The following is a 25,611-nucleotide window of genomic DNA, read 5'->3' as shown; positions in this document are numbered from 1 at the left end:
TTAAAAACTCCAGCAGCACTGCTGTGTCTGATCCACTCAGAACAGCGCAACACACACTAACACACCACCACCACATCAGTGTTCCTACAGTGCTAAGAATGATCCACCACCCAAATAGTACCTGCTCTGTGAGGGTCCATGGGGGTCCTGACCACTGAAGAACAGGGTAAAAGGGGGCTAACAAAGTATGCAGAGAAACAGATGGACTACAGTCTGTAACTGTAGAACTACAAAGTGCACCTATATAGTAAGTGGAGCTGATAAAATGGACAATGAGCGCAGAAACAAGGAGGTGGTCATAATGTTACGCCTGATCGGTGTATGTGTGCCTACTGAGCCTGTAACAGCGTTGCTCTGTGCATTCACACTGAAGTTAAAAGAAGAAGAAATTATACCACTTTTTGAATAAATTCACAATACAGGGCAGCCAATCAGAAGCTCATTTCATATGTAAGTCTTAAAGCCACAGTAACAAACTCAGCTTACGAGATAAAAATTACATCTGTTTTCGCAACACAAATGTCATAATTGGGCCTCGAGGAAAAAAAACATGAAAAAGCATGCATAAGCATATAAATTAAGCTGATTATAATGCAGAATCTTTCAAAAAAGAAGCACAATGCAACCAAGCATCAATTATTTTTCCAACCTCTAATAATTTGCCTGTTAAAAAATGAGACTGCTTTATTAATGACATTTTTTTAGACAGCGTAAACTCAATGTTCGCTCACATGCAGATGTCTGGTTTCATGCTACAAAGCACAATAAGGTCAGTTGTCTTCTCCAATGCTGCAATAACACCACCTATATGCCAACTGAACTCTCAGGTCACTGAGATGCTTGAAGCTAATGCCCAAAGAAAAGCAGCTGCTACTGTCTTAGGTGATGATAAACCTCATAAGGCATCTTTCTTTTATGGGTCAGAGCCATAGCATACATATTTAGATGAGTGGTGCTCTTGCCATTAATGGTGTTAGAGCACTGGCTCTCACAGAGTGAATTACTCACACAGTTCACAGAGTTCATTTCATTCTTAAATGCATCAGCTTACCCTGCAAAACCAGCAGCGCTCTGAATGATTTATTTAAACACGTCTGTACGGCCTGTGCTCTTTACATCCGGGCGGCTGCATTACTCTGAATGCTCTGCACATTTTAAAATCCTAAACTTTCTTGACCTTCTTTTCAGCTTGTTATGGGCATGATTTTTCACACAGCAGACTAAAGAAAAAGAGGGGTTTTGAGAGGTGCAACATGGTTTTTCATTTTTGTTGACGTCCCACAGATTCGGTATTCAACAATAAACAATCATTATACACAGATCAGGCATGACATCATGACCACCTCCTTGTTTCTACGCTCATTGTCCATTTGATCAGCTCCACTTACTATATAGGAGCACTTTGTAGTTCTACAGTTACAGACTGTAGTCCATCTGTTTCTCTGCATACTTTGTTAGCCCCCTTTTACCCTGTTCTTCAGTGGTCAGGACCCCCATGGACCCTCACAGAGCAGGTACTATTTGGGTGGTGGATCATTCTCAGCACTGCAGCAACACTGACGTGGTGGTGTTGTGTTAGTGTGTGTTGCGCTGTTCTGAGTGGATCAGACACAGCAGTGCTGCTGGAGTTTTTAAACACCTCAGTGTCACTGCTGGACCGAGAATAGTCCAGCAACCAAAAATATCCAGCCAACAGCGTCCTGTGGGCAGCGTCCTGTGACCACTGATGAAGGACTAGAGGATGACCAACACAAACTGTGCAGCAGCAGATGAGCTATCGTCTCTGACTTTACATCTACAAGGTGGACTGACAAGGTAGGAGTGTCTAATAGAGTGGACAGTGAGTGGACACAGTGTTTAAAAACTCCAGCAGCACTGCTGTGTCTGATCCACTCGCACCAGCACAACACACACTAACACACCACAACCACATCAGTGTTACTGCAGTGCTGAGAATGATCCACCACCCAAATAGTACCTGCTCTGTGAGGGTCCATGGGGGTCCTGACCACTGAAGAACAGGGTAAAAGGGGGCTAACAAAGTAACAGAGAAACAGATGGACTACAGTCTGTAACTGTAGAACTACAAAGTGCACCTATATAGTAAGTGGAGCTGATCAAATGGAGAATGAGCGTAGAAACAAGGAGGTGGTCATGATGTTATGCCTGATCGGTGTATAATATAATTTAGCTTCCCTACTGTTCCTTCAGGCGATTGTGACAAAAATATACAACAATTATTAGCAGGAAAAGAGAATCGTTCGTTTACTTTATGATTTCTCACTGTATATTTTGGGGGAGAGAAAGAGAGAGGATGAAAATGGCACCTGTGGATGTGCGCTTGTGTGTGCTGACCTCCATAGTCGTGACTGAAGTGTGTCGGGTCCACTCCTACACCATCTCATTAAAGCGGCAGGAAATGGAGAGGGAGTGAGAGAGAAAAGGGGAGAAAGAGAGACAGAGAGAGAGAGAGAGAAAGAGAGACAGAGAGAGAGAGAGATAGGTGGACAATAGAGAGGAAGCCAAGGGCTTTTCCCTTTTAAGCTTCCTCTTTACCAAACATGCAGACAGCAGTCACAGTCCTCTGTGTTGGGTCAGACAGCAGGTGCTCTCACTACTGGATGCAGCGCTAACATATGGTTATTAAACTATGAATTACTGCACATCCATGCCACAAATTTTCTGTAGGGAGGAAAAGTTGTGTAACGATGCATATCGTAATGCAAACAGACAATGTGCATCGTGGAGATGTGACAACGCCATCAAGGAGAATAAACATTTTATTTCTTATGTCATCTAATGTAACTGCACTGTTGCAATTGATCAGCACCAATCCACGCCTCACTCTAGCACTCCTCATACCTCCTATCTCTAGTGTCACTGAGTGGACAGATAAAATAACCTGCACTGGCCACTCGTGCCACAAAACCAATAAATCTTGTGTACAAAATTAAGAATTTGTGGCCAGAACTAAAGATACGTTTATCATATCGCTGCTGTCGGAACACAACCTCATATCTCCAAAATGAGAACTTCACAGGAGAAGGAAAAAACATACTCTACTTTTAATGCAAGTCAATGGAACCAGACGTTTTTACATGGCATTTTGGGCCATTTCTTTTGGTCCATTCTTCATGAAATTTACACACAATGTAAAGGGCAAGAGGCACTTTCAAATTATCTCAAAAACCAAAAAATGACAAAAATGAAGATACAAGGTTTTCTTCCAAGAGCAGCAATATATACGCTGAATTTGTAGTTAATAAGGAAGCTGAAGAACCGAAAGCAGGTGTTGGATTAAATAAGGGAGCATATCGTCACTGCCCCAAACACAAATGAGGAATCTCCATTTTTGTGGTATTTGTTGACATAATTAGAGAAAATCAGCTGCCCTTCACACTGTGGGAAAATTCAGTGATGAATGGACCAACAGAAATGCTCCAAAACTGCTTGAAAAAAAACCTTTTTACATTAATTTACATCAAAAGTAAAGAAAGTTTTTTTCCATCTCTTGTAAAGTTACCATTTTGGAGATTTTCTTTGGGCCGCAATGCTATATTAATCTTTAACTATGGGGGTTCCTCTGCTGTTCTGGCCCACTCCAATGTCATTTAACCTAGGTTATTTCATTAGGCACTTTTTAGCTAATGCAGACCCAAACAGCTTTGTTAAAGGGAACCCTGACTGTTAAGGCATATAAGCCTCACTGTGGTGTATATGTCCAATTCTATTAAAATGTGTTTTAAAAATCATTATTATGGGTTTTAAAACAAATTATTTTTAATGTGTTAATAATAATATTATTTATTTATTATTAAAAGTAGACAATATTCATCTTGAGTGAGGGACAGCAAGCTAAATATCTAATTTCATTAAAATATATAACTCAGCCTTCCCAACTTTATCTAAAGCATGACATTACCCAAGAGAAAAGCTCTTCTCACTGCCTTATTTTCTGTAGCATTTAATGCAGTGCAACCACATGACATCATGCAACACTGGTGATTACTAAAAGAGGGATTGTGCCTATTTGTCATTTTTTATATTAAACAAAACCTTTTCATTTGCAAGACATATTGTAATATCATTTGACGTGCACTATTTTAAGGCAAACAAGTCTTAACAGTCAGGGTTCCCTTTAAAGTGGAAAAAGAACACCAAAAAAAAACCTCCAAGGCAAGTGGCCTCTCAGGTTACAGTTTTTGCATTATAGTGGCCTAAATGTGAAATGTTGCAGCCAGGGGCACCGGGCAATAGGCAATGTCTACCCCTGACCATGACTGTAGTCATAATGTTTCTTCATTCAAACTTACAGGGTGATTCAAAAAGATTAATCCAGTTTCAAAGCGCCATATTTTTACAACCATGTGGTGCATAGGAACCAATCACATACCAATTGAAAGAGGGGGTCATAGAGTTTCTGACTGTCAGTATGGCAGTGAACCTCCAACAACTCAGAGCATTCGTTGTTGGTACCAACAGTTCCAAGAAAAAGGTCACCAGCAACACCAGATCTCACACCGTGTGACTTTTTGTGGGGGGTATGTTAAGGACTTTATGTGCCACTCCCAACAACACTGGATGATCCCCGAAATCGCACTGAAAGAGCCGTGAGTACAGCAACACCCGACATACTCAATCGAGTATGGGATGAATTTGACTATGGTGTTGATGTTGTCCATACAGCTGAAGGAGGTTCATATTGAGCACTTGTACAATTACATAATAAACTTTATGCTCATTTAAACCATTTACAGTTTACTGCATTGTCCTGTAACAATTTACAAGAGAAAAAAAAAATGAAATCGGATGAATCTGTTTGAATCACGCTGTATCATGAGAATATCAAATTGTGACTCCAACATTATTCTCACGAAATTGTTTATATGTCATCTGTCTTGTAACAAAACCTTGTTTCTCCGAAATGGAAACTCTAAAAAACTAAAAAAAACCTTCTTAACTTTAATGTAACAACAATTTATCCCATGTACATTTGGACCATTTCTATTGGTCCATTCACCATAAAATATTCACACAATGTAAAGGTCAGCTTGGGATTTCAGTTGGTGTAAAACGATGCCACTAGGGTGCATATTGTGAATTGGAATAATGCCTGATTATTAATGCCTGAATATCATCATATACCACCAGAAGCTTCCTGTTATACACAAAATGTTTTTAAACTCAATTTAAAAACAGCAATGATAACAACGTAAAACAGTCACTCATCTATTAATAAGTAAAGACACCAAGAACATCAGCAGCGAGTGTTGTTCCCAACAAGCACCTTTACCGTAACCATAGTTTCAAAGACCGCATAGCAACAAGAATGGGGTGAGGGGGCCGGACATAGAGATTGACAGCACGCATGAGGCAAACGCCATTGGCTGGTGTGGGCCGGAGCCCCGGTGCGGTGTGCAGCGTGCTGGTGTACATGCCATCACCGGCTGAAAAGTGGTGTTGGGGAACAGGGCGCGCAGGAAATGTGTTACTAGGTTACCGATTCACCACACTGCTATTAATAAATACTGTACATCCTGACTGCACATGCATTCAGTGGAGCACAGTGCACCAGCATGAGCCAAACACAGATGAACACAATGCATGCTGAATATATAGGTTTTAATAAACTGGGTTTGTTGTATTTTTTAAAAAATAATGGAACAAAAATAATAGTCATGGTAATGAAATAATAAAAACAAAACATCAGCTGCAAAATAAAGTGTAAAGAGTAGTTAAACATGCATATAAATGTGCATTTAAGCAACCTAAAAAGGCTAATATATGGGCCATTCTACTACTGTAGTGGCAAATGGTGTAACACAAATTTAAAGCCATGCTCAAAATAAGATTAAACCGCTGGAAGTTGAGTTCTGCATATCCGTTGTTCTGTTCCTAAATCAACCAACAAAAAACTATGGTAATTCTTCCTTTTAAATTTTTATGATAGTTATATTTAATCATGTTGTGCAATAAAAACAGTATGAAACAGTGTGAAACAGTAGGGCCCTCACATAAATTTACTTATGAAGTTATTTTTATGTGAAACAGTTTTCATGCTAGATTTTCATTGTTTTAAATTGTAAAGATGCATTAAAACGATTATCTGATAACATTATTTTTAATATACAAATACAATTTTATTTTATCAGTGGTGCTACAGAAACATAAAATAGCATAAAAAATTAAGGTCTTTTTGAATTACATACAACATGGATAAGGAAGAATAACTAACTGCAAGTCCATGGTTCGTAAAATTTGTATTTTTTTGGCAAAAATACTGACAGTGTCACAAAAAGATTATGTCATTGGTGTTACTCATGATGAATCACTGTGATTTTAAAATGGAAATAACAACATGAACCCAATATTTGCAATTTTCTACATACAACATGAAAAAAACTGATATGGCTGTGGACAATATTTCAGAAAAAACTCAGATGTTAGTCAATAGTTATTTTTAATCATGTTGCGCAATAAAAACAGTATGAAGCAGTAGTGCCCTCACATAAATCTACTTATGAAGTTATTTTTATGTGAAACAATTTTGATGCTATTTTTTTAAATTGTAAAGATGCATTAAAATGACTGTCGTATGATAACATTATTTTAAATATACAAATACAATTTTACTTTTTATTTTGATAATAAATCTTGTCTCAAGATTTTCTATCAGTGGTGCTACAGAAACATAAAATATAAAAAATCAAGGTCTTTTTGAATTACATACAGCATGGATATCTTAAAGGGAGAAAGACTAGCTTTGAGTAGTCCATGGTTAGTGCAATTTCAATTTTGGCAAAAATACTGACAGTGTCGCTCGTGGTGTTACTCATGGTGAATCACTGTGATGGTGAAAAACTGAAATAACAACATTAATGCAACAACAAACAATATTAATTTGCAGTTTTCTATGTTGCAGCTGTCGGAACAAAACCTTGTATCTTCATTTTTGACGTTTTTCGTTTTTTGACATAATTTGAAAATACCTCGTCCTTTACATTGTGTGTAAATTTCATGATGAATGGACCAAAAGAAACGGTCCAAAATGCCATGTAAAAACGTCTGGTTCCATTAACTTACATTAAAAGTAGAGTATGTTTTCTCCTTCTCCTGTGAAGTTCTGATTTTGGAGATATGAGGTTTTGTTCCGACAGCAGCGACATACAACATGATAAACTGAAGTGGCAGTGGACAATATTTTAGGAAAGCTCGGATTTTAGTCATTTTGTCAGTGGCGCTGCAGTCAGTCATGTTACAACTTTATTGATTTCCAGTATAACACAATGTTTTGCACTTGAATTACATATAAATATTCATACACTATTTGCCAAAGCAACAGCAGCCAGACCTATTAACTCAATATCACTGCAATCATACACTCTACTGAATTAGTTAAGTCGGAGTTCAAAAGTCAAGACATAAAACATGTTTGCGCTACGAACAACCCTGTACCTTGATTATGTTTATTTTATTGAAACAAATGATTAAACATTCAATGAGGGACAGGGATGCAGTCTCACATCCTGCTCTAAAATGCAGGGGTGTGGCTAAAATAGGTCTCCGCATATAGACTCGGGCTATGTTCACATTACCAGCTTGAAGTGGCACAAATCTGATTTTTTGCCCTAATGTGACTCAGATCTGATGTTTTCAGGGCTGTGTGGACACACAAATCTGATCTTTTCAAATCTGACCTGAGCCACTTCCATATGTGGTCCTAGATCAAATTCGTATCTGATTCGTGGCCCTGTGACCTTAATGTGACGCTCAGATCGAAATTAATGTGCTTTTTTTCCACTGCGCGTGACCATCATTCAGCGTTACCATGGCAGCAGTGCCGAACACCTGTAAACGATGGAAAAGCAGCTCATCTCACCTTTTTCTCCTTCGTCTCGCTCTAATAATGAAGCTGAGAGCTGATCAGAGTTAATTATCTTCTCAGCGAAGCTCGTTCTGCTCGTTAGTTTGTGCTGATGATGAACGTGATTCATTCACGTGACGTTACTGAGTAGGATGTGCTCATGAGGGTCATTTCAGGGCGCCGGTTCGTCACATTAATGACAGATTTGAGTCACTTACATAAACGAGTGTGAACCATCGTGTCACAGAGAGATCGAATTTGAGCAAAAAATCGGATTTGAGCAACGAGGCCTGTAATGTGAACATAGATTAAAACTCTGTTTCGACAGTGACAGGAAAACATGGGGCAGCAGTTTCTGAATAACGTTTTTTTTTTTTAACAGTTAAACTCATGATGAAAGTGAATCTTGAAACTTCACTTTAAATGAAGTCAAAACAATCTTTAAAAAATGCCTAAATTGAGGGGTTAGGGTTTGAGACATACACCTACCAACAGAAAGTGCCCTATAAATAATTGTTTTGTACATATTCAGGTTATTACTATATCCTTGTAAATATCTAAGGTCTGAATTTACTGTGGGACCGCAGTTGGACTAATTCAGGAGAAAAGCCCATATATCCACTCTGTCCTCCAAGGCTCATCCTTTGTCAACCAGAATTAATTCTAAATACTGTCCATTTCTAATTATGAAAACATTTTATAAAAACATTTATAAAACAGTCTCTTTCTGCCTATATAAATAAAGAACTTTTAGTTCTAAGACAGCCTGACACAATTATCCTGAATCTCAAAAGTATCTCACACTATGAACCCACTATGAATCTGAACTGCAAAAAATATGACCTGCTATACAGCAGATGGCACTATAACACAGGGAAACACACTGCTCTCCTTCATAGTGCAGCTTCACAGTGAACTCCTGATATTATCTTTACATTTCCTTTCCTTTCCCTTTCTGTAGATACTGCAGCATTAAAATAGTGCTTTACACCGATCAGGCATAACATTATGACCACCTCCTTGTTTCTACTCTCATTGTCCATTTTATCAGCTCCACTTACTATATAGGTGCACTTTGTAGTTCTACAGTTACAGACTGTAGTCCATCTGTTTCTCTGCATACTTTGTTAGCCCCCTTTTACCCTGTTCTTCAGTGGTCAGGACCCCCATGGACCCTCACAGAGCAGGTACTATTTGGGTGGTGGATCATTCTCAGCACTGCAGTAACACTGACGTGGTGGTGGTGTGTTAGTGTGTGTTGTGCTGGTACGAGTGGATCAGACACAGCAGTGCTGCTGGAGTTTTTAAACACTGTGTCCACTCACTGTCCACTCTATTAGACACTCCTACCTTGTCAGTCCACCTTGTAGATGTAAAGTCAGAGACGACAGCTCATCTGCTGCTGCACAGTTTGTGTTGGTCATCCTCTAGTCCTTCATCAGTGGTCACAGGACGCTGCCCACAGGACGCTGTTGGCTGGATACTTTTGGTTGATAGACTATTCTCAGTCCAGCAGTGACACTGAGGTGTTTAAAAACTCCAGCAGCACTGCTGTGTCTGATCCACTCAGACCAGCGCAACACACACTAACACAACACCACCACGTCAGTGTCACTGCAGTGCTGAGAATGATCCACCACCCAAATAGTACCTGCTCTGTGAGGGTCCATGGGGGTCCTGACCACTGAAGAACAGGGCAAAAGGGGGCTAACAAAGTATGCAGAGAAACAGATGGACTACAGTCTGTAACTGTAGAACTACAAAGTGCACCTATATAGTAAGTGGAGCTGATCAAATGGACAATGAGCGTAGAAACAAGGAGGTGGTCATAATGTTATGTAACACTGCAATTTCTCTTCGGGGTCAATAAAGTTCTATCTATCTATCAAATACTGGTATTGTTGTTTCAGATTACTTAAGAGAAATATAAAAACTTGGAACATAAATGTTCTCATGTTTGAAGTCCAGTAGTTAACTGTTGCTATTATGCTGTAAGTTAACTTACATTAAGGTTTGTCATGACGTCACATTTATTTTATTTTGAACACAAAACCACAATAAATAAATATAATTACAATGTCAGGCAGTACAAGCATATTATCTCGTTTTATGAACGTTAACGCTCATAAAACGTTTGTGCTTTTCGGTTAACGTTACGGTTAGCTAACAGCTAGGTTGTAGCTGAGGAAGCTAACGTTAGCCACGGAATTCAAACTCACCAAAACGTCTTCACTTCAACTTGTGAAGATCTTCTCCAGTCGCCATTCACCTGCTACAGTCCTAAAAGAGAAATGTTTGTTATTTTACCTCATAGGTTCAACTTTTATTTTACTTTTTCTTCTATTTCACTCGTTCGCTCCTCCGCTAGCTCCGCTAAGTGGCTAACACCGCTACAACAGTCGTTTCAAAAAGGAAAACTGGCGAGTTGTTCTTAAAGTGATAGCCAACATTTAAACCCTCACTTGATGATTTCTGATATATTAACCAGTAAATTATCACGGTTTTCCTTTTTAAAAAGGCATAAGGGTATATTTTGCATTTGTTGCCATATGGCAACAGCATGCCTATGAACTAATATATTTTAATATATATAAAAATATATATAATTAATATATATTTTAAAAATCAATAGGCAAAATGGCAATACTCAACGGCAGTGTATTCATTTACTCCCTTTGTTTTGCTTTGCTGATTTAAGCTCCATTGTCACATGCTGTTGCCTTATGGCAACAATTATATTGTCTCATGTCATATACAACTCATAGCTTCTAGACTGGCTCAATAATAATAAAAAAAAGAACCCACAACTTCCTACAGATTGTGCTTACATTTTTAACTGTAAATATTCTGAATGAAATGCGAAACAGAATAAACAGGGTAGCAGTATTTTACATCAATTCGAACCTCAAAAACACTTCAGATCAATGTAAAGACAATATAAATCAGTGTCTGTATACGATCAATTTCAACCTTAAATCTTTGTTTATGCGTATGAATACGTACTGTTTTATATATATATATATATATATATATATATATATATATATATATATATATATATATATATATATGCATGCACTGTTGATTCACAGTAAAGAGGGCCTGGGTTCGATTCCCAAGCAGGTCACCGAGGTCCTTTCTGTGTGGAGTTTGCATGTTCTCCCCGTGTCTGCGGGGGTTTACTCTGGGTACTCTGGTTTCCTCCCACAGTCCAAAGACATGCGGGTTAGGCTGATTGGACATGCTAAATTGACCAAGTCCGCTGGGAGCACATGGAGCACTTTTATTATAACTGTACTTTTTTACTTTTTTACTATTGTTTTTAGTGTATTTTTACTTAATCTGTGTATTTAATATATATTTTTTATATTTCTATTTTTTTCTAAGATTATATTTGGTGAATGGAGGAACAGCAAAGTAAGAATTTCATTGTACAGTGTAACTGCCTGTTTCTGCTGTGCATATGACAACAAAACTCTTGAATCTTGAATGTAAATTTGAATACATGCACTGGAAGTATGAACAAAACGTTCATAATAGGGCATACAGTAGGAGTGAGCATCTTATAAGCTTCTCACCATGAAACAATAAGCCTGGCATTTGGTCAAATGAGTCTGACTGATAGTTGACTTGAGTAGTTTATCAACCGTAGTCATATAACTTTGTCAATAATTCACAAGCCACTCGTATCTTTCCCCTAAAGCGCACTTATTCTATATTTTTCTTGTATTTTTCTTCCTCAGACAATTTATGTTTATATTTTATGTACCAAAATATGACCATTTCCAACATCTACTTATCCCTCAGTCTGTTTTTACTGTGCCTTTAAGACTGATATATGTAAATGACCTCCGCTCTAAATGGCTGCCCTGTGTTGTGCATCAATCAAAAAGCAGACTGAGACACTCCATATAGCTTCATTCTGAATGAGTAGGGCTAAACTCCTCTAGGCTGAATAGGAGAACATATATAAATGCATAGTTTTTGTGACATCACAAAACCAATGAATTCAAAACAGGTTGTTTTTGCACTTTCATTTGCATATATGAATGACAAGGAATATGAGGGAATGGTACACTCTGAAACATTGTTTGCAAATATATTCATTTATATATATTTACACACTACATCTATTATTTACAGTGAGGAGAATAGTTTTCCAGGATCAAACAAAGACAAAAACCATCCCCCTTGTAAAATATAATATAGACTATCCCGCTTTCCATCCCTTTTGGGTCTCCTAAGATCCAATATCAATATTTTCATTCCATTAATATGAGATTTACACACTACGAGAGCTGATGTAAAACAAATGAGTTATGATCAGAGCGACGAAGAGGTGGTTATGCAGAATCGCGCACCTCCAGGTTTCATTGTGCTGTGGAGTGTTTGGTACATTGCGAGCACCAGCCATCGGGGTTGCCAGGTGTGCATTTTTCCCCCCAAATTGGGCTGGTTTGAAAATGCAATTGCTGGAGAAAAGTGTGTTCTGTATTATGTAACTTCTGGTGGACAGATCTTTAGCAAAAATTGCTGGGAGATTTTTGCTATACCTGGCAACCTTTTAGCTTTTATACTAAAAAAACATAATCTGTGATCCTTAAAAAGAAAAAGAAAAAAGGTTTACCCAGCAAGAGATGTTTGAAGTTAATAAAACAGAAGATTTTGGAAGTTATTTTAATATTTAATGAAATAAAAGGTCAAAATGATATACTGAGGTGGCATCGCTAGCTGCATTACCACAATGAGAACTGCTGAAGTGCTGCTAACACTGAGTGTGTTTACATGCACTTAATAATCCGATAAATGCAGAAAAACAGATTTTGTCAGTAATCCAATCAACATGTTTACATGCACTTGAGTAATCAGATAATGGGGAAACTCCGGATCTACATGAGTCAGACAATAATCAGATTTCTGCTTTGCCACCAGCCAATAAACTCACAGAAGAAGACGTGACTTAAACATAATGTAAAACTCAGACTTCATACTGCAGCTCTTTTTTAAAACATCGCGCCGCTTTACCTGAAAGTATGAACATCTGATTACTGAACTAAAGTCCAGCTCTCTTCATCAGATTTCTTAATCAGATTTCTAGATCGGAGTATAGTGTTTACATGACCATTTGAAGAATCGGATAACTGCAGAAATCCGATAATGATCGGATTATTGAGTGCATGTAAACACATTGTTGTCATATGTGTTAAAATCATGTTTGATATTCTAAATGTTGTCGGTAATGCAGAGTTTTGTGAGAGAGAATAAAATGCTGATTAAAGAACTGAGCATTTTGATTAAAAAAATAAAAAGATAAACATAGACAGCTTAAATAAACTCAAGAGAAGTATCTTCTTTAAGGGCTTTTCTTGCTGCGTGATTCCAGTATTTCAGCCCACCAATGGTCAGTTCAGTAGATCGATGAGAGTGACTATAACAAAGAGATGACTGAGTCTATTAAAGGAAATCAGGACACAGAAGTGTAGTAAGCCTTATAACCAGTTTATTCCAAAAGGTAATGAGCAGTAAATTAAACACCAACAAGTAAAACATACTTTGACAGGAACTTTGTAAGTTAAATGGTCTAATGACAACAGGCAAAATTACCTGCCCAAGAATGAGGTCAGTGTGTGATAAGCACCACAATATTAGGGTTCTGTATAGCAGGTTAAAAATCTGTTTCATGCCTCTAAAAACACTCATTTAAAAAAAAATGAGCCCATCCACTGCGAGCATCGACACTAACAATCGAGTTTGGAATCACTGTTCAAAATTTGGAATCAATATTTCCAATAAAACAAAACTGATTTGTAGAAAAATGTAGAAATGATTGTGATCCGTCAGTCCTGTGCAGCTTCACAGACGTCAAATTATTATCAGGAAGATATGAAGGTGGTAAAAAATTAAGATGTTTTAGAAACATCCAATGAAGAGAGCTCTAGATGATTCTGAAATGGCTCAAGAGCTGCGTTACACTGAGAAAGTTAGAATAATTCATATCCATAATTCATCATATTTCAGGAGTCAGAAAAGCTGACAAAACAATAGGACACAGTAAACAGAGAACTACAGTATATGATTCACAGTTGTATGCAAAGGTTTGAATGCTCCCAGTCAATTTTCTATGTGAAAATAAGTGAACACGTCCTCTACAGAGAACACAAGTAAATATGTGATTTTTTTGTTAATATTAGTAAAATTTGAGAAGAGCCCCAACACCGGACACTTTTAAATCCAGTATCAAAACATTCCTGTTTGAGCAGCTTTCAGCTCAGTTTAAAACACTGTTAGCATTTCCTGCCCTTTTCCCTCTGTAACAGCACTTTTTTTATCTTAATCTAATTTTTTATTTGATTTTTAATTTAGTGACTTTTTCTTTAAAATCTTTTAATCATTTTTAATCATGTTTTTAAGCACTTTGAAGGACAGCAGTGTATGAAAGGTGCTATATAAATAAGCTTGCCTTGCTTTTAAAAGGTTTCTATTTATTTGCTGAGACTAACATATTGAAAAAAGTTTAACACAAAATATAAAATGTGCCATAACGTTTGCACAGGCCACATTTTATGTTTTATTTTTCCAGTATGTTAAATTCTGCAAATAAACAGTAACTGTGTATTAAAGTGTGCAGAAATGTGTTCTCTGTAGAGGGTGTGTTCACTTATTTACACTTACAAAAATCTTAAAATACCATTCAGTTTTCTTTTTAAATCTGCATTATACAATAAGTTATTATTTATTATTTTATACAGTAACCACTTTTATTAATATGACACGTGACTCCAAACTCTTGAATGGTGCTGTATTTGAGTGAATTTTAGTGTATTTTTGTACATTTATGAATTTAGTCTTCCAAGTCATTCAATATGAAAAAGCATTTCAAGCAGTTTCGACAGTCCCACCGTGTGCACAGACAGCAACAATCTTCAATCAACAATCATCAATTAACAATCTTTTAACATTGCAAAACATAAATTCAAAAGGCAGAAATGTTCCTTTACTCCTCCAACACTCAGTGGAAGAGGAGAGATGCTGAATTCTTGAGCCCTTCACAAAAACAATGAACAGGTAAGACATCTGTGTGCTGGAATAGACCGAAGCTCCACTCACTAACCTCCTGGTTTTCACAGTATTAGTCCTGTAATGTGGTGCAGTCCTGGGGCCGGATTCACAAAAGCTTTCTTAAGAAAAAACTTAGGAAGGTTCATAAGAACGCTCTTAAATGCAATTCACAAAAAAAAAAAAAAACCTTAAGATAATCTTCATTATTTTCCTACAGTTTTATTAAGAAAATCTTTGTTTTCTTATGTAGGCTGTGTTGCATTTTACCCTGTTCTGTAAATGATCCAAGATACATTCTGAATTTGTATTAACTGTTATTTTTGTTGTATAATCGACTCAGAGGACAGCTAAATGGAGGAAAAGCATCAAAACAAGTGTTTGAAAATTTTAAGAAAAACAAGAAATAGAGAGGATGTTGGAAGAAACAGCCAACAGGAGAAAAATCCTCCTTAGAAAATACGACAAGAAGGCTGACCCCCCTATATATTAAATGTTTTATATATATATATATATATATATATATATATATATATATATATATATATATATATATTTACACACATTTCGTCACGAGTAGGAGGACTGAAGGACTGGTATTTATAGGAAGCTGGAATTGAGAAGGAGGAGTTTCAGGCATGGTCTTTCCTCAAACTTCAGTTATGTCATAACTCCATTTGTGAGGTGAAGGCAAAGAACAAGAGACGAGGACAAGCAAGAGCAGCAGAGGCAGCGTGTGCTTTATAACTGATTTAGATCAAATACTGTCAACTCCAGCCCAAGACAAGTGTGAGGCTCTCGTAAGGTTAAGCAATAAAGAACAATAAAGCAACATTAATAATAAAAATAAAGCACAATAAAGAACATAATGTTTTCAAGAATACCACTTTTCCTTAGAATTATTCTTAAGAAAGGAGTTAAGAAAAAATCTTCAGAAGTTTTTAAGAAGTTATTTTAAGAATCTGTAACTGTTTTCTTAAGAATGAACTTCAGAACGAACAAACATTTAGGAAGATTTTCTTTCTTAAGACACTTTAAGACCTCTGGTCGGTGGCTGTTCAGCTTAAATTTTTCAGAGATCTTGACGTTGTCATGAAACAGCTATGCCCATATTAAGACTGTTTTTGTCAAGATGATGTAGGATGTGATGCTGTTTTGATCCTAACAAATGAACTCAGTTGTATTTCACACAGAAAACTGAATCTTTCAATTCTCACAACACTGTACAAAGTGGCTCATCAGATCTACTTAAAAAAATACTTCATGTAGCAACAAGTAATTTAACTAGTTTTATTCAATATATTATAATATATTATATATTATATTTATTACAATGCAAAACATTACTTCAATTGAAAGAATCATTCATTCAAAGTATTTATTTAGGTTGAATAAAACTAGTTAATTTACTTGCTACTACATGAAGTATTTTTTAAGTAGATCTGACGAGCCACTTTTTACAGTGTACAAAGTTTTGTTTCTTATGGAGCAAAATTCATGCATGTTGGTTTGAGTACCATGATTGAAAGTTAATCATTTTTCACGCTTGTACACTCTTAGCAAAAAGGGTTCTGTATAGTACCAAAAAATTGTTCTAAGACTTTTAGCAACCCTTTTTGGTACTATGGAGAAGCATTGTTTTAAAAGGTTCTTTAAAGAACCATATACAGCAGATTTTTCATCATAGAGAAGAACCATGTGTAGAACCATTTATGCTTTCAAACTGTTCTTTCAGTTGTCATGGTTCTGTATATAGAGTTGTATACAAGAGCTCCTCCTGGTCAAATGACACGCTTTATTAATTTTCTAAGTGAAAATAAGTTAAAACATCCTCCACAAAGAGCAAATTTTAATATAGGGTTTTAGGGTTAATATAGGGTTTTAGGGTTAATATAGGGTTTCTGTTTCACATAAATTTGGAAAAAATGAAGCATAAAATATAAAATGTGCCGTAACTGTTGCACAGGCCAACAAGAGAAACTGTGCATTAAAATGAGCAAAAATGTGTCTCTGTAGAGGATGTGTAACTTATTTACACTTAAAAAATCAACAAAACTCACTTGACTGGGTGCCCAAAATTATGCGTATGAACATTTAGGGCTGAAAGATTAATCATTTTTATATTGAAATCGCAATCTAAGGCAGTGCAGTTTTTAAATCACAAGAGCTGCAATTTTAAAAAAAATATATAGCCTATATCATCAAAAACGCAAAATTTAACCAAATTCCGTAGAATTTGAGAACTGTCTAGATAAGGTAGACCAATCAGAGGGTGTTTTGTGACATCACAACCACAACTTACTGGCAGTCTGGCACACTACATTAAGGGGTCAAGCCTCAAGCTAGTAAAGGTTAATATTCTGGTCTTGTCAAAAAAAGAGCTTCAATTTATAGAATATAATCGCGGTTTAAATCGCAGCTGCAATATTAGTCATTAGCAATTAGATGTTTTCTCCAAATCGTTCAGCCCTTTGAACGTTGCAGCTGAAGAAAATATTATATGGTTTTTTATACAAAATAGTCATTCATTATTAATGCAGTGCACAAGCTCTCTCAAACACAGCATCTCTTCTTATCTGACCAGCCACTTCTATGAGGTCCAGTTCATCCAAACTAGCATTCCTGTTTCACGGTCTGCTTTTGGCCTTCTTTTGCAGGCGGGTCCTGGTGGGTTCAGTGAGGACCAAAGGCTCCTGGACAACTGTGGCAGGATATTTCCTTCCCAGGAGCTCCACCTCTACCTTCTGACCAACGGTGGCCAGCTGGATGGGCATGTAGCCGAAGGCCAGGCTCTGCTGAGTCGAGTAGCTGTACGCTCCAGAGGTTGTGTTGCCGACGACCTGGAGAGAGCACATGGGACAACGTGCAGTTTGGACAGTGCTGCGTTATAAAGAACGCAAAATATAAACAGTGATAGTTTAGCAAAAGAATCAAATTTACAGTTTCCCTAAATGTGGCCAATCAGCCAAGACATGTTTGGTGTCTAAAATTTGTTTCTTTGGTTATACACTGGAGCTACAAGGCCAATACAGCTAAGAACTAAGGCAGGGGTGGGTAACAAGCAGCTCCGGAGCTCTTTTACTGCCCTGTTGTGGCTCCACAGCAGAATCAGATTTGTATGTAAAAATAAAATAATCCTCCTTTACAGTAAAATAAAGCTCTGCTGATCGTTCAACACAGTTTAACAATAAATGGTCTTAAACACTGGAGTTAATGTAGTCTATATCTGCTAATTCACTGACCTTTAACCCTGAAGGTTGGCACGCACACTGCTGGTCACCATAATCTTGCCACGAAACAGCAAAGAGAGACATTTAAGACAAACGTCGATAATTTGATGAATGGACTTATTTGCGTTTATAAGCACTCTGCTGATTTCCTGATACGTTTAATCTGCAACGAGAAACTGTCAAACACTAAAAAGTTGTAATCAGTTTCTCATTCACCAGCTTCTTGTTCGAATTGTCCTGTTCCACCTTAAATGGTGCAGGAGTTACATTCTGGCGCCACAGGCACCATTTAAGGTGGAACGGGAAAATTCGAACATGAAGCTGGTGAATGAGAAGCGACTTCAGCCTCGTAAAAAGTCGAATGTTGAGAGACATTTTACAAGAAACTGTTCTACTTTTGTGGAAAAGTTTCCTGCCGGAGATGTGAGAAAAGCGACTATAGCTGAGCTAAAGCTTAAAGCAGAACACAGTAAGTCTGCGCAAGTCTACATTAAATGTTGTGGTTCCCAAGGTGGTTTGATTTTAGGTTTAAGCACTAAATGGCTCTTCTTAACATTTGTGTTGCCGACCCCTGAACTAAGGAAAGCTTATACCCCACCAATTAGCATGATGCATACCAAGTGCATGTCTAGATCATCACACACTTGCCTCGAAACACGTGGAGTTGTTCAATAATCTCAAACAGACGTGATTATGTGGTTTCTGACACTGTATGACACATAGAACAAAAGACGGCTGGTACTACTGCTTTAGCAATGTAACATTCTTTCCTCTTTTTTAGTGAAAGCAATGAATGAGTGATAGCTGCCAGGGCATGTGGGGCATGACGTGTAGGGCCAGGACAATAAATAATTTTTGGGACAAAGTTATCAATAAATATCTATAATTACGTCCTTTAAAACCACACAGATTTGCCAGTTACATTTTCAGGATATCTAAGACCATCTAAGTTTCCATTTGTGCCAGAGGGGGCGACAAAACCTTAAGGCCTTTCCTCACTGAGGCCTTTTGTACTCTTCAGTTGGTACAGATTTGCTTGGGTTGGTAGAGTAATGTAAGAGCAATGAGTATTCCAGAAAGTAATGAGTAAACTAATCCCTTTGAAATTTGAAGGTAATTTGTAATGGATTACTTTTCCAACTCTGACAGGTTTGCCTTGGATGCTCAACCGAGCTCTTTTGTCGAGGATGCTGTGTTTTGCTGCACATACTGTAACCTACATACTGCAATATTTTTACAGATATAATTTTAAGTTTGTTTTATGCAAACTGTTTTCATTTATTGACAGTTTTTTTTTTGCTTTTGGTTTTCGTCCGAATGTTTCCTGAATTTCAGTTTTAAGGATTCTCACTTCAGTGCATCACTATTAATAATGTAGATCTCAAAACTGTACCTCTTAGTGGGCTGTTCACAACTTTTCTGAGCTAAAGGAGTCATGTGCTTTTAAACGATTGCTGGAATTTACCTTTCCTTCATGCCAGATGGTCTCATTGCCCTCAGGGTCGATATTGTCCGTGTCCAGGGTGAGATACGCCAGCTTCCTCGTTAGTCCCTGGGCCTTGATCTCCTGTAGCGCCTTCTTCCCAATGAAATCTGCAGGCTGACACACCACAGTCAGTTTTTTTGTGTGTATGTGAGAAGTACAGCTCAGTTTTACTGAATATATCATGGCTGTCACATGAAAACTCTGTAACTCCAGCTGCCTTTCACACTGTGGGAACACTTCAGAAAGGGGGCCAACAGAAATGATCTAATTTTTTGTACATTTCTTGTTATATCAACATACCTAAAAAGTTAAAAGTTTTTTTATCCTATAAATTTACCATTTGGGAGATTTTTTGGCACAACCTTACACAATAACAACAACAAGAATAATAATAATAGTATAAATACTTATAATAACAATAACTTGGAAGACAGCTACCTTGTTGAGTTTGATGAAGTAATCCAGACCAGCCTCCAGAGGATTTGTATCACAATTCATCTAGATACAGTCAAACAACAAGCAGGTTCAGACATTAGTTTCACAGGGACAACTAACAACTACTTTCGAATATCAGCCTATGATACAACTTTTAGTCCTAGCTAATATACACTATTGTGAGTGATTTCAACATTACTATTCAAAATGTTTTCACAAAATAAAAACAAATTTGCAGAAAAGCGTATAAAATACGTCTAGTATGTTAGTCTTGTGTACGTATCAAATAATTAGTGTGAAGCTATGAAGCTGTACAAAGAAGCTGAGATGTTTTATGATCTGTCTAGAATGATGAACAGAGCAGTACACTGTTAGAAATAAAGGTACTGAGCAGGTAAATTTTTTGTTTATTAAGGTACAAACAGTGTAAATGTCCCCTCAAAGGTACAACAGTGGTTTCAAGGTCAAGTTGTGAACCTTATGTAAGTTTTTGCAGGTGAAAAGTTCGTATTTGTACTTTTTCATAACCGAATGTTTTAAAACAGAACAGTAAAATAAAAGCCTGGAGACGAGACGGGGTGTGTGGAGTCAGTACAGCTTAGAACATATCATTTCAGTGGATTATGGTTCAGTTATGTTCCCTGACTAAAGGTACTGAGATGTACCTTTGAGGGTTCCACCTCAGTGACAAGACACAGTTTAGTACCTTTATTTCTGAGAGTGTAGGTAATTCTGACAGACAAAGCAGTAAAACAATAAAAGGAAGTTACAACAAAAGTAATATCTATTGAAATCCAATTCCAAGTGAAGATCAAATCTTGAGTCAGATGACCTGACAATCTGTAAACTGTATATGCATCAGTAAACAGGTTTACAGTACATGATTTACCATTTAATACATTCTTATTGATCCCAAAATTCCCAAAATATTGAATACTGATTATATACTGAACATCTAAAAATACCTTTTGGTATAATACTTAAAGCAGCATTGCATAGGTTATTAATGTATATTAAATAATGGGGAATTCCATCGCTATTTCAAAATGACTGAATAATGAAAGATGTAAACAAAGTCATTCAGAGTGGTTTGGTGTGAAACGTTTCGTTCTAGGGAAACTGACTGTGTCAGAATTGTTCACAGTGGTGGTGATAGGAACCAGACGTCCACCTCTAAATGCTCCCTCACAGAAAGTCACTACATGAAATGGTTATGACACTGTTCAGTGTCTGAGACACTGTTTTATGATAGTTTTGAGAAGGTTTTGGACTACAACATATTTCAAAATCCATTAAATGCAGAGAGGTACATTATCGGTTTTACTACTCTTCTATCATCATCAACATTACATACAAAACTCAGAAGACTCGTGTAGGTTCACTGGTGGTTTTGGATAGTGAATAAAATGGCAAAATTTGTGTTGTAGACATTGTGACCCCTGGTTCCTATCACCACCACTGTAAAGATATCGGAGTCTAAGTTTCTCTATAATTAACCATTTCACACCAAACCACCCTGAATGACTTTGTTTACATCTCTACCACTGAATAATGTGGAAATTTTGAAAAATCAGTGGAATTCCCCTTTAACAAAATGTTTACTATGACAAGTGTTTTCCAAACTTTCGAAGGACAATGTGTTTAAGTGTTTTTGAGTTCTCGGTTCTTCTTTCTACCCTGACTGTGTGTTTGTATGTGTGTGTCTGACCTCGGCCCCCCAGCCTCGGAAGCCTTTCTCCAGCCTGAGTGAAGCCATGGCGTAAGTGCCGAAGTTATCAATGCCCTCTTCCTGCCCGGCCTCCATTATGGCCTGGTATACTTCAGCCATCTTTGGCATGTCCACGTACAGCTCCCAGCCCAGCTCCCCTTAGAACACATGCAAAGATATGAATATGCTTATACCTAGGGGTAGGGTGTCCCAATTCTTGTTGAGATAGAGGAGTAGGGCAAAGTGTTAGGGCTACATGACCCTCCAAACGGAGGTTTTTCAGAGACTCCAAACAGAGTGATATGAGGAAAACGGCAGGATGGCTGAGCAAGAGACCAAAGAAACCCACAAATTCTACTTTAAAAATGACGATAACCACTGTAATATCTTAGTTTAATGTCGTTTCAACGTATTATGGTCCTTTTCTTCATAACAAGCATAAAAAATTGCTAATAGAATGCTAATGTCTCGGTAGCTAGCTAGCTAACTTTCCCGTTCCATCTTTAATAGTCCAGCAGTTCTGATGCCTGAAGCACCAGAATGTAACTGCTGCTCCATTTAAGGTGGAACGGGAAAATTCAAATGAGAAGCTGACGAATAAAACTGTCTTCAGCTTCGTATCACTGAAGAATTAGTGGTGGGTGATAATAAATAATTGCCCCCCCTCTTTGAAGGCATATGATGCCCTAAATGTAACTAAAGCCCAGCAGTGAGGAGCTGAACTTTACCCTCCTCTGCTGTCACTGCAGACTGGCAGGGTCGCCTACAGAGCAGCGCTGGTAGCTGTTAATGAAGTAATGCTCTTTTTATTTGAGGGTCCCATTTCAGAGGGAAGATTTCAATCACTACCCCTTGTAACTCAGTTCTGAGGGGCAAGTTGACACTCAAAAACAAGGGGCTGTGGTAAATAAGGAATGGGAGTGGGTCATATAGTCACACAGGAGTCGTCTCGGGATGTATGAACATTACTTTTTGAACTTATTTTAAAATCCGAATTCTACAGAACTGAAGGTCATTCCTGTCATATCAAAACGTCTTAACATGACGTTCACTCCCCAGTTCTTACAGCCCATTTATGGAAATTAAGCTTAAAAATAAACCAGTTTTGAATTTTTTGTTATTGTGCTTTATATATACTTGTCTCTTCAGCTATTTAGCTCCGCCCACTGAGTGTTTCAGGCTGGACAGTTTTTTAACGAGGAACAATAAAGGACAGCCAATCAGAACGTAGGTAATTTACATACCTCAGTCTTAAAGGCACAGTAACAGGATAAAGAGAGGTTGAAAAATGATCATGAAAAAATTAATTACACCAGGGGAAAGTGAATATCAGGTTGAAAAAATGAGATACGTGAAAAATATACAATACGTGCCCCTGAAATGTTTTTTTCCCTCTCCCACACTTTCCATTTCAGAGGTCTGAGGTTTTGTTGCAGCAGTGACAGTATACATTAATTACTGGGTCATATTAATTGCACATGCTTGAATAATAAGGTAAAACATTTCACAGAAAGCACTTACAGGTACATTTTGGTTGCTGCGTGAGTGGAAATTCCCCGTGTTCTTACCTGTGTAGGATATGCGTATGGCCCGCAGGTGGACGCCGGCCAGCTGAATGGATTTACAATGAAGGAACTTAAATTCGCCGTCACTCAGGTCCTCACTGGTCAGCTTTTGCAGGACTTTACGAGAGTTTGGCCCAGCCACCCCCAACACTCCGATATCGTCTGTTATGTTAGTGATGTCCACCTCGTACCCGCCATCTGCTGCCTCCCTCTCTATCCATCTGAGAGAGAGAGAGAGAGAGAGAGAGAGAGAGAGAGAGAGAGAGATTGGTAACCAGTCACAAAAATAAGAAATCAATTATTTGTTTCTTAAATTTCACCTTTCTTTCTTTATCTTTTTGCGTTTATATGCACTACCATTCAAAAGTGCAGCAGACCAATCGTCATTCTATTAATTGCTGTTGTTTTATTCAATTTTAACTTACACAGTGTGGATCGAGATACTATAAGTTCATATTTCAGGTTTTCTGGGAACAATGAGAAGTTATTAAATGATACAGTCATATGCAAAAGTTTCGGCGCCCCTGGCCAAATGATGTCGATTTTCTAAGTGAAAGAAAGTGAACACATCCTCTACAGAGAACAAACTTCTGCACATTTTAATGAATAATTATTGTTTATTTGATTAAATTAATATATTTTTCAATACGTTAAACTCAGAAACAATGCATTATATTGTGCAAAATGTCATTTGACTGGAGGTTACAGTAATTCCGTCATAACCTCAAGATTTGATCACTTTTCAAATGAAAGGCATTCTGGATGTTAATTTCATTAGAACTTCATTCTCAATGTTACTCAGTTATTGCAGTCATTTTAGAAACTACAGTTCTGTTAACAACTTCCACCAAAAAGGTCCTTCTATTGTTAGGATGTCAAGCTTGTAATAACAGGAGAACCCTTTTTGGTGCTACACAGAACCATTTTCAAAAAGGTTCTATATAGGACCATATACAGCACATTCACCATCAATCTGAACAACCATTTCACCATGCAAAGAACCACTTAAGCATGGATCTATATAGAACCATTCCCTTTACTAAAGTACCCTTGAAGAACCATCTTTTAAGAGCATATATAAACAAATATTTTCTACAGTTTACTCTAGCATTGGCAATCCTGCACGTCCCTTCACTTCAACTGAACAACACCACAAGACACGTCTGATGTGTCTAGATCCATCCACTAGGGGTCACTCTAAGCACATACATGGAGCTAAATCTGAGCAGAGTGGAGAGCAGCTATGCAAGCAGCAAGTTACAGCTTTAAATTTCTAAGTTCTAAAATAGGGCACACGCACTGAACACGGTCACTCTCCATTTACAACCACAGGTCAGAACACTGCTAAACACGCATAAGTACTGACGGAGATTTTTTCAGTTTTCAAATAGATTAGATATTGTAATCAATAATCAAATAGGCAGTATTGGCTAACAGAGAATACTCATTCTCTCATAAAGGGTAGACCTTAGTCTGTCTGCATAGGAGATTCTAGACACTGGAAAGCCCCTGGGTTCACAGAGAGTACCTACTGACCCAGTGAAGAGAGGGGCAAGTTGACCTTGAAAGGTAGAGCAGACTGGTAAAAACCGGTTGAAACCAGTTTTTAGGAGTGAGCGCAACATGCGATGGCCAAACTGATGGACGAAGAGATGCACCTATTAGAGAATGAGCTAATATCAGAATTTGAGAAGTAAGGCGGGGGGATATCAAACTACCCCATATAAATGGTATAAACTGCTGTTTAGAACACTGTTTGCGCAGTTGGGTCTCGAGACCCTGAGCAACTTAATGCTGAAATAAAGAAGAAGCCTTTTTCCCTCTTTCCACAAACTCAGCGTCTGAAGACTCTTTCCTTTATGACATCTTTTGAGAACTTAGACTTAAAACAGCTATTAGTGAAAATGTTTAGCCGGTGTTAAAAGATTTCTTTTTATTCATAATATTATGTTGGAGGCCTGGGGTTGAAGGGGACAGCCCTTGGTCCCGACAGTATGCCGCGGGCAAAATGAGTGTCCTGTTGGCCATGAATCTGGCACATAGTGAGACAGGGAGAGGTTGTACAGGGAGTTTAAAACCTCAATTAGTAATGCCTGTTTTAAGTCGAAAACAAAGGCGTTTTAAATAAATTATTTAATAATTAATCAATAATAAAGCACACATATTCATTTACCATGCTCTGTGTACAAACCTCAATTCAGATAAAGTTGGTACAGTATATAAAATGCAAATAAAAACAAAGTATTGAGTGATTTGTCAATCCACTT

At 37.5% G+C, this 25,611-nt stretch overlaps 1 protein-coding gene across 1 annotated transcript in view; it reads right to left on the bottom strand.

Annotated features, from left to right (window-relative positions):
- Window positions 1–15,639: 15,639 nt before the first annotated feature.
- The window catches only part of dmgdh (dimethylglycine dehydrogenase), a 51,995-nt gene continuing 42,023 nt past the window's right edge, over window positions 15,640–25,611 (bottom strand). Inside the window, exons 12-16 of the mRNA XM_036587461.1 lie at window positions 23,348–23,565; window positions 21,780–21,937; window positions 20,075–20,134; window positions 19,616–19,750; window positions 15,640–17,760 (exon numbers count right to left, since the gene is read on the bottom strand). Coding sequence (XP_036443354.1) covers window positions 17,548–17,760; window positions 19,616–19,750; window positions 20,075–20,134; window positions 21,780–21,937; window positions 23,348–23,565 — 784 coding nt within the window. The 3' untranslated portion in view covers window positions 15,640–17,547. The remainder of the gene's footprint in view (window positions 17,761–19,615; window positions 19,751–20,074; window positions 20,135–21,779; window positions 21,938–23,347; window positions 23,566–25,611) is intronic.

This window comes from Colossoma macropomum, unplaced genomic scaffold, assembly GCF_904425465.1.
Source record: "Colossoma macropomum unplaced genomic scaffold, Colossoma_macropomum, whole genome shotgun sequence".
Taxonomy (NCBI): domain Eukaryota; kingdom Metazoa; phylum Chordata; class Actinopteri; order Characiformes; family Serrasalmidae; genus Colossoma; species Colossoma macropomum.
Note: the sequence above shows the minus strand (reverse complement) of the source record. Positions and strands in the feature narration are given on the sequence as shown.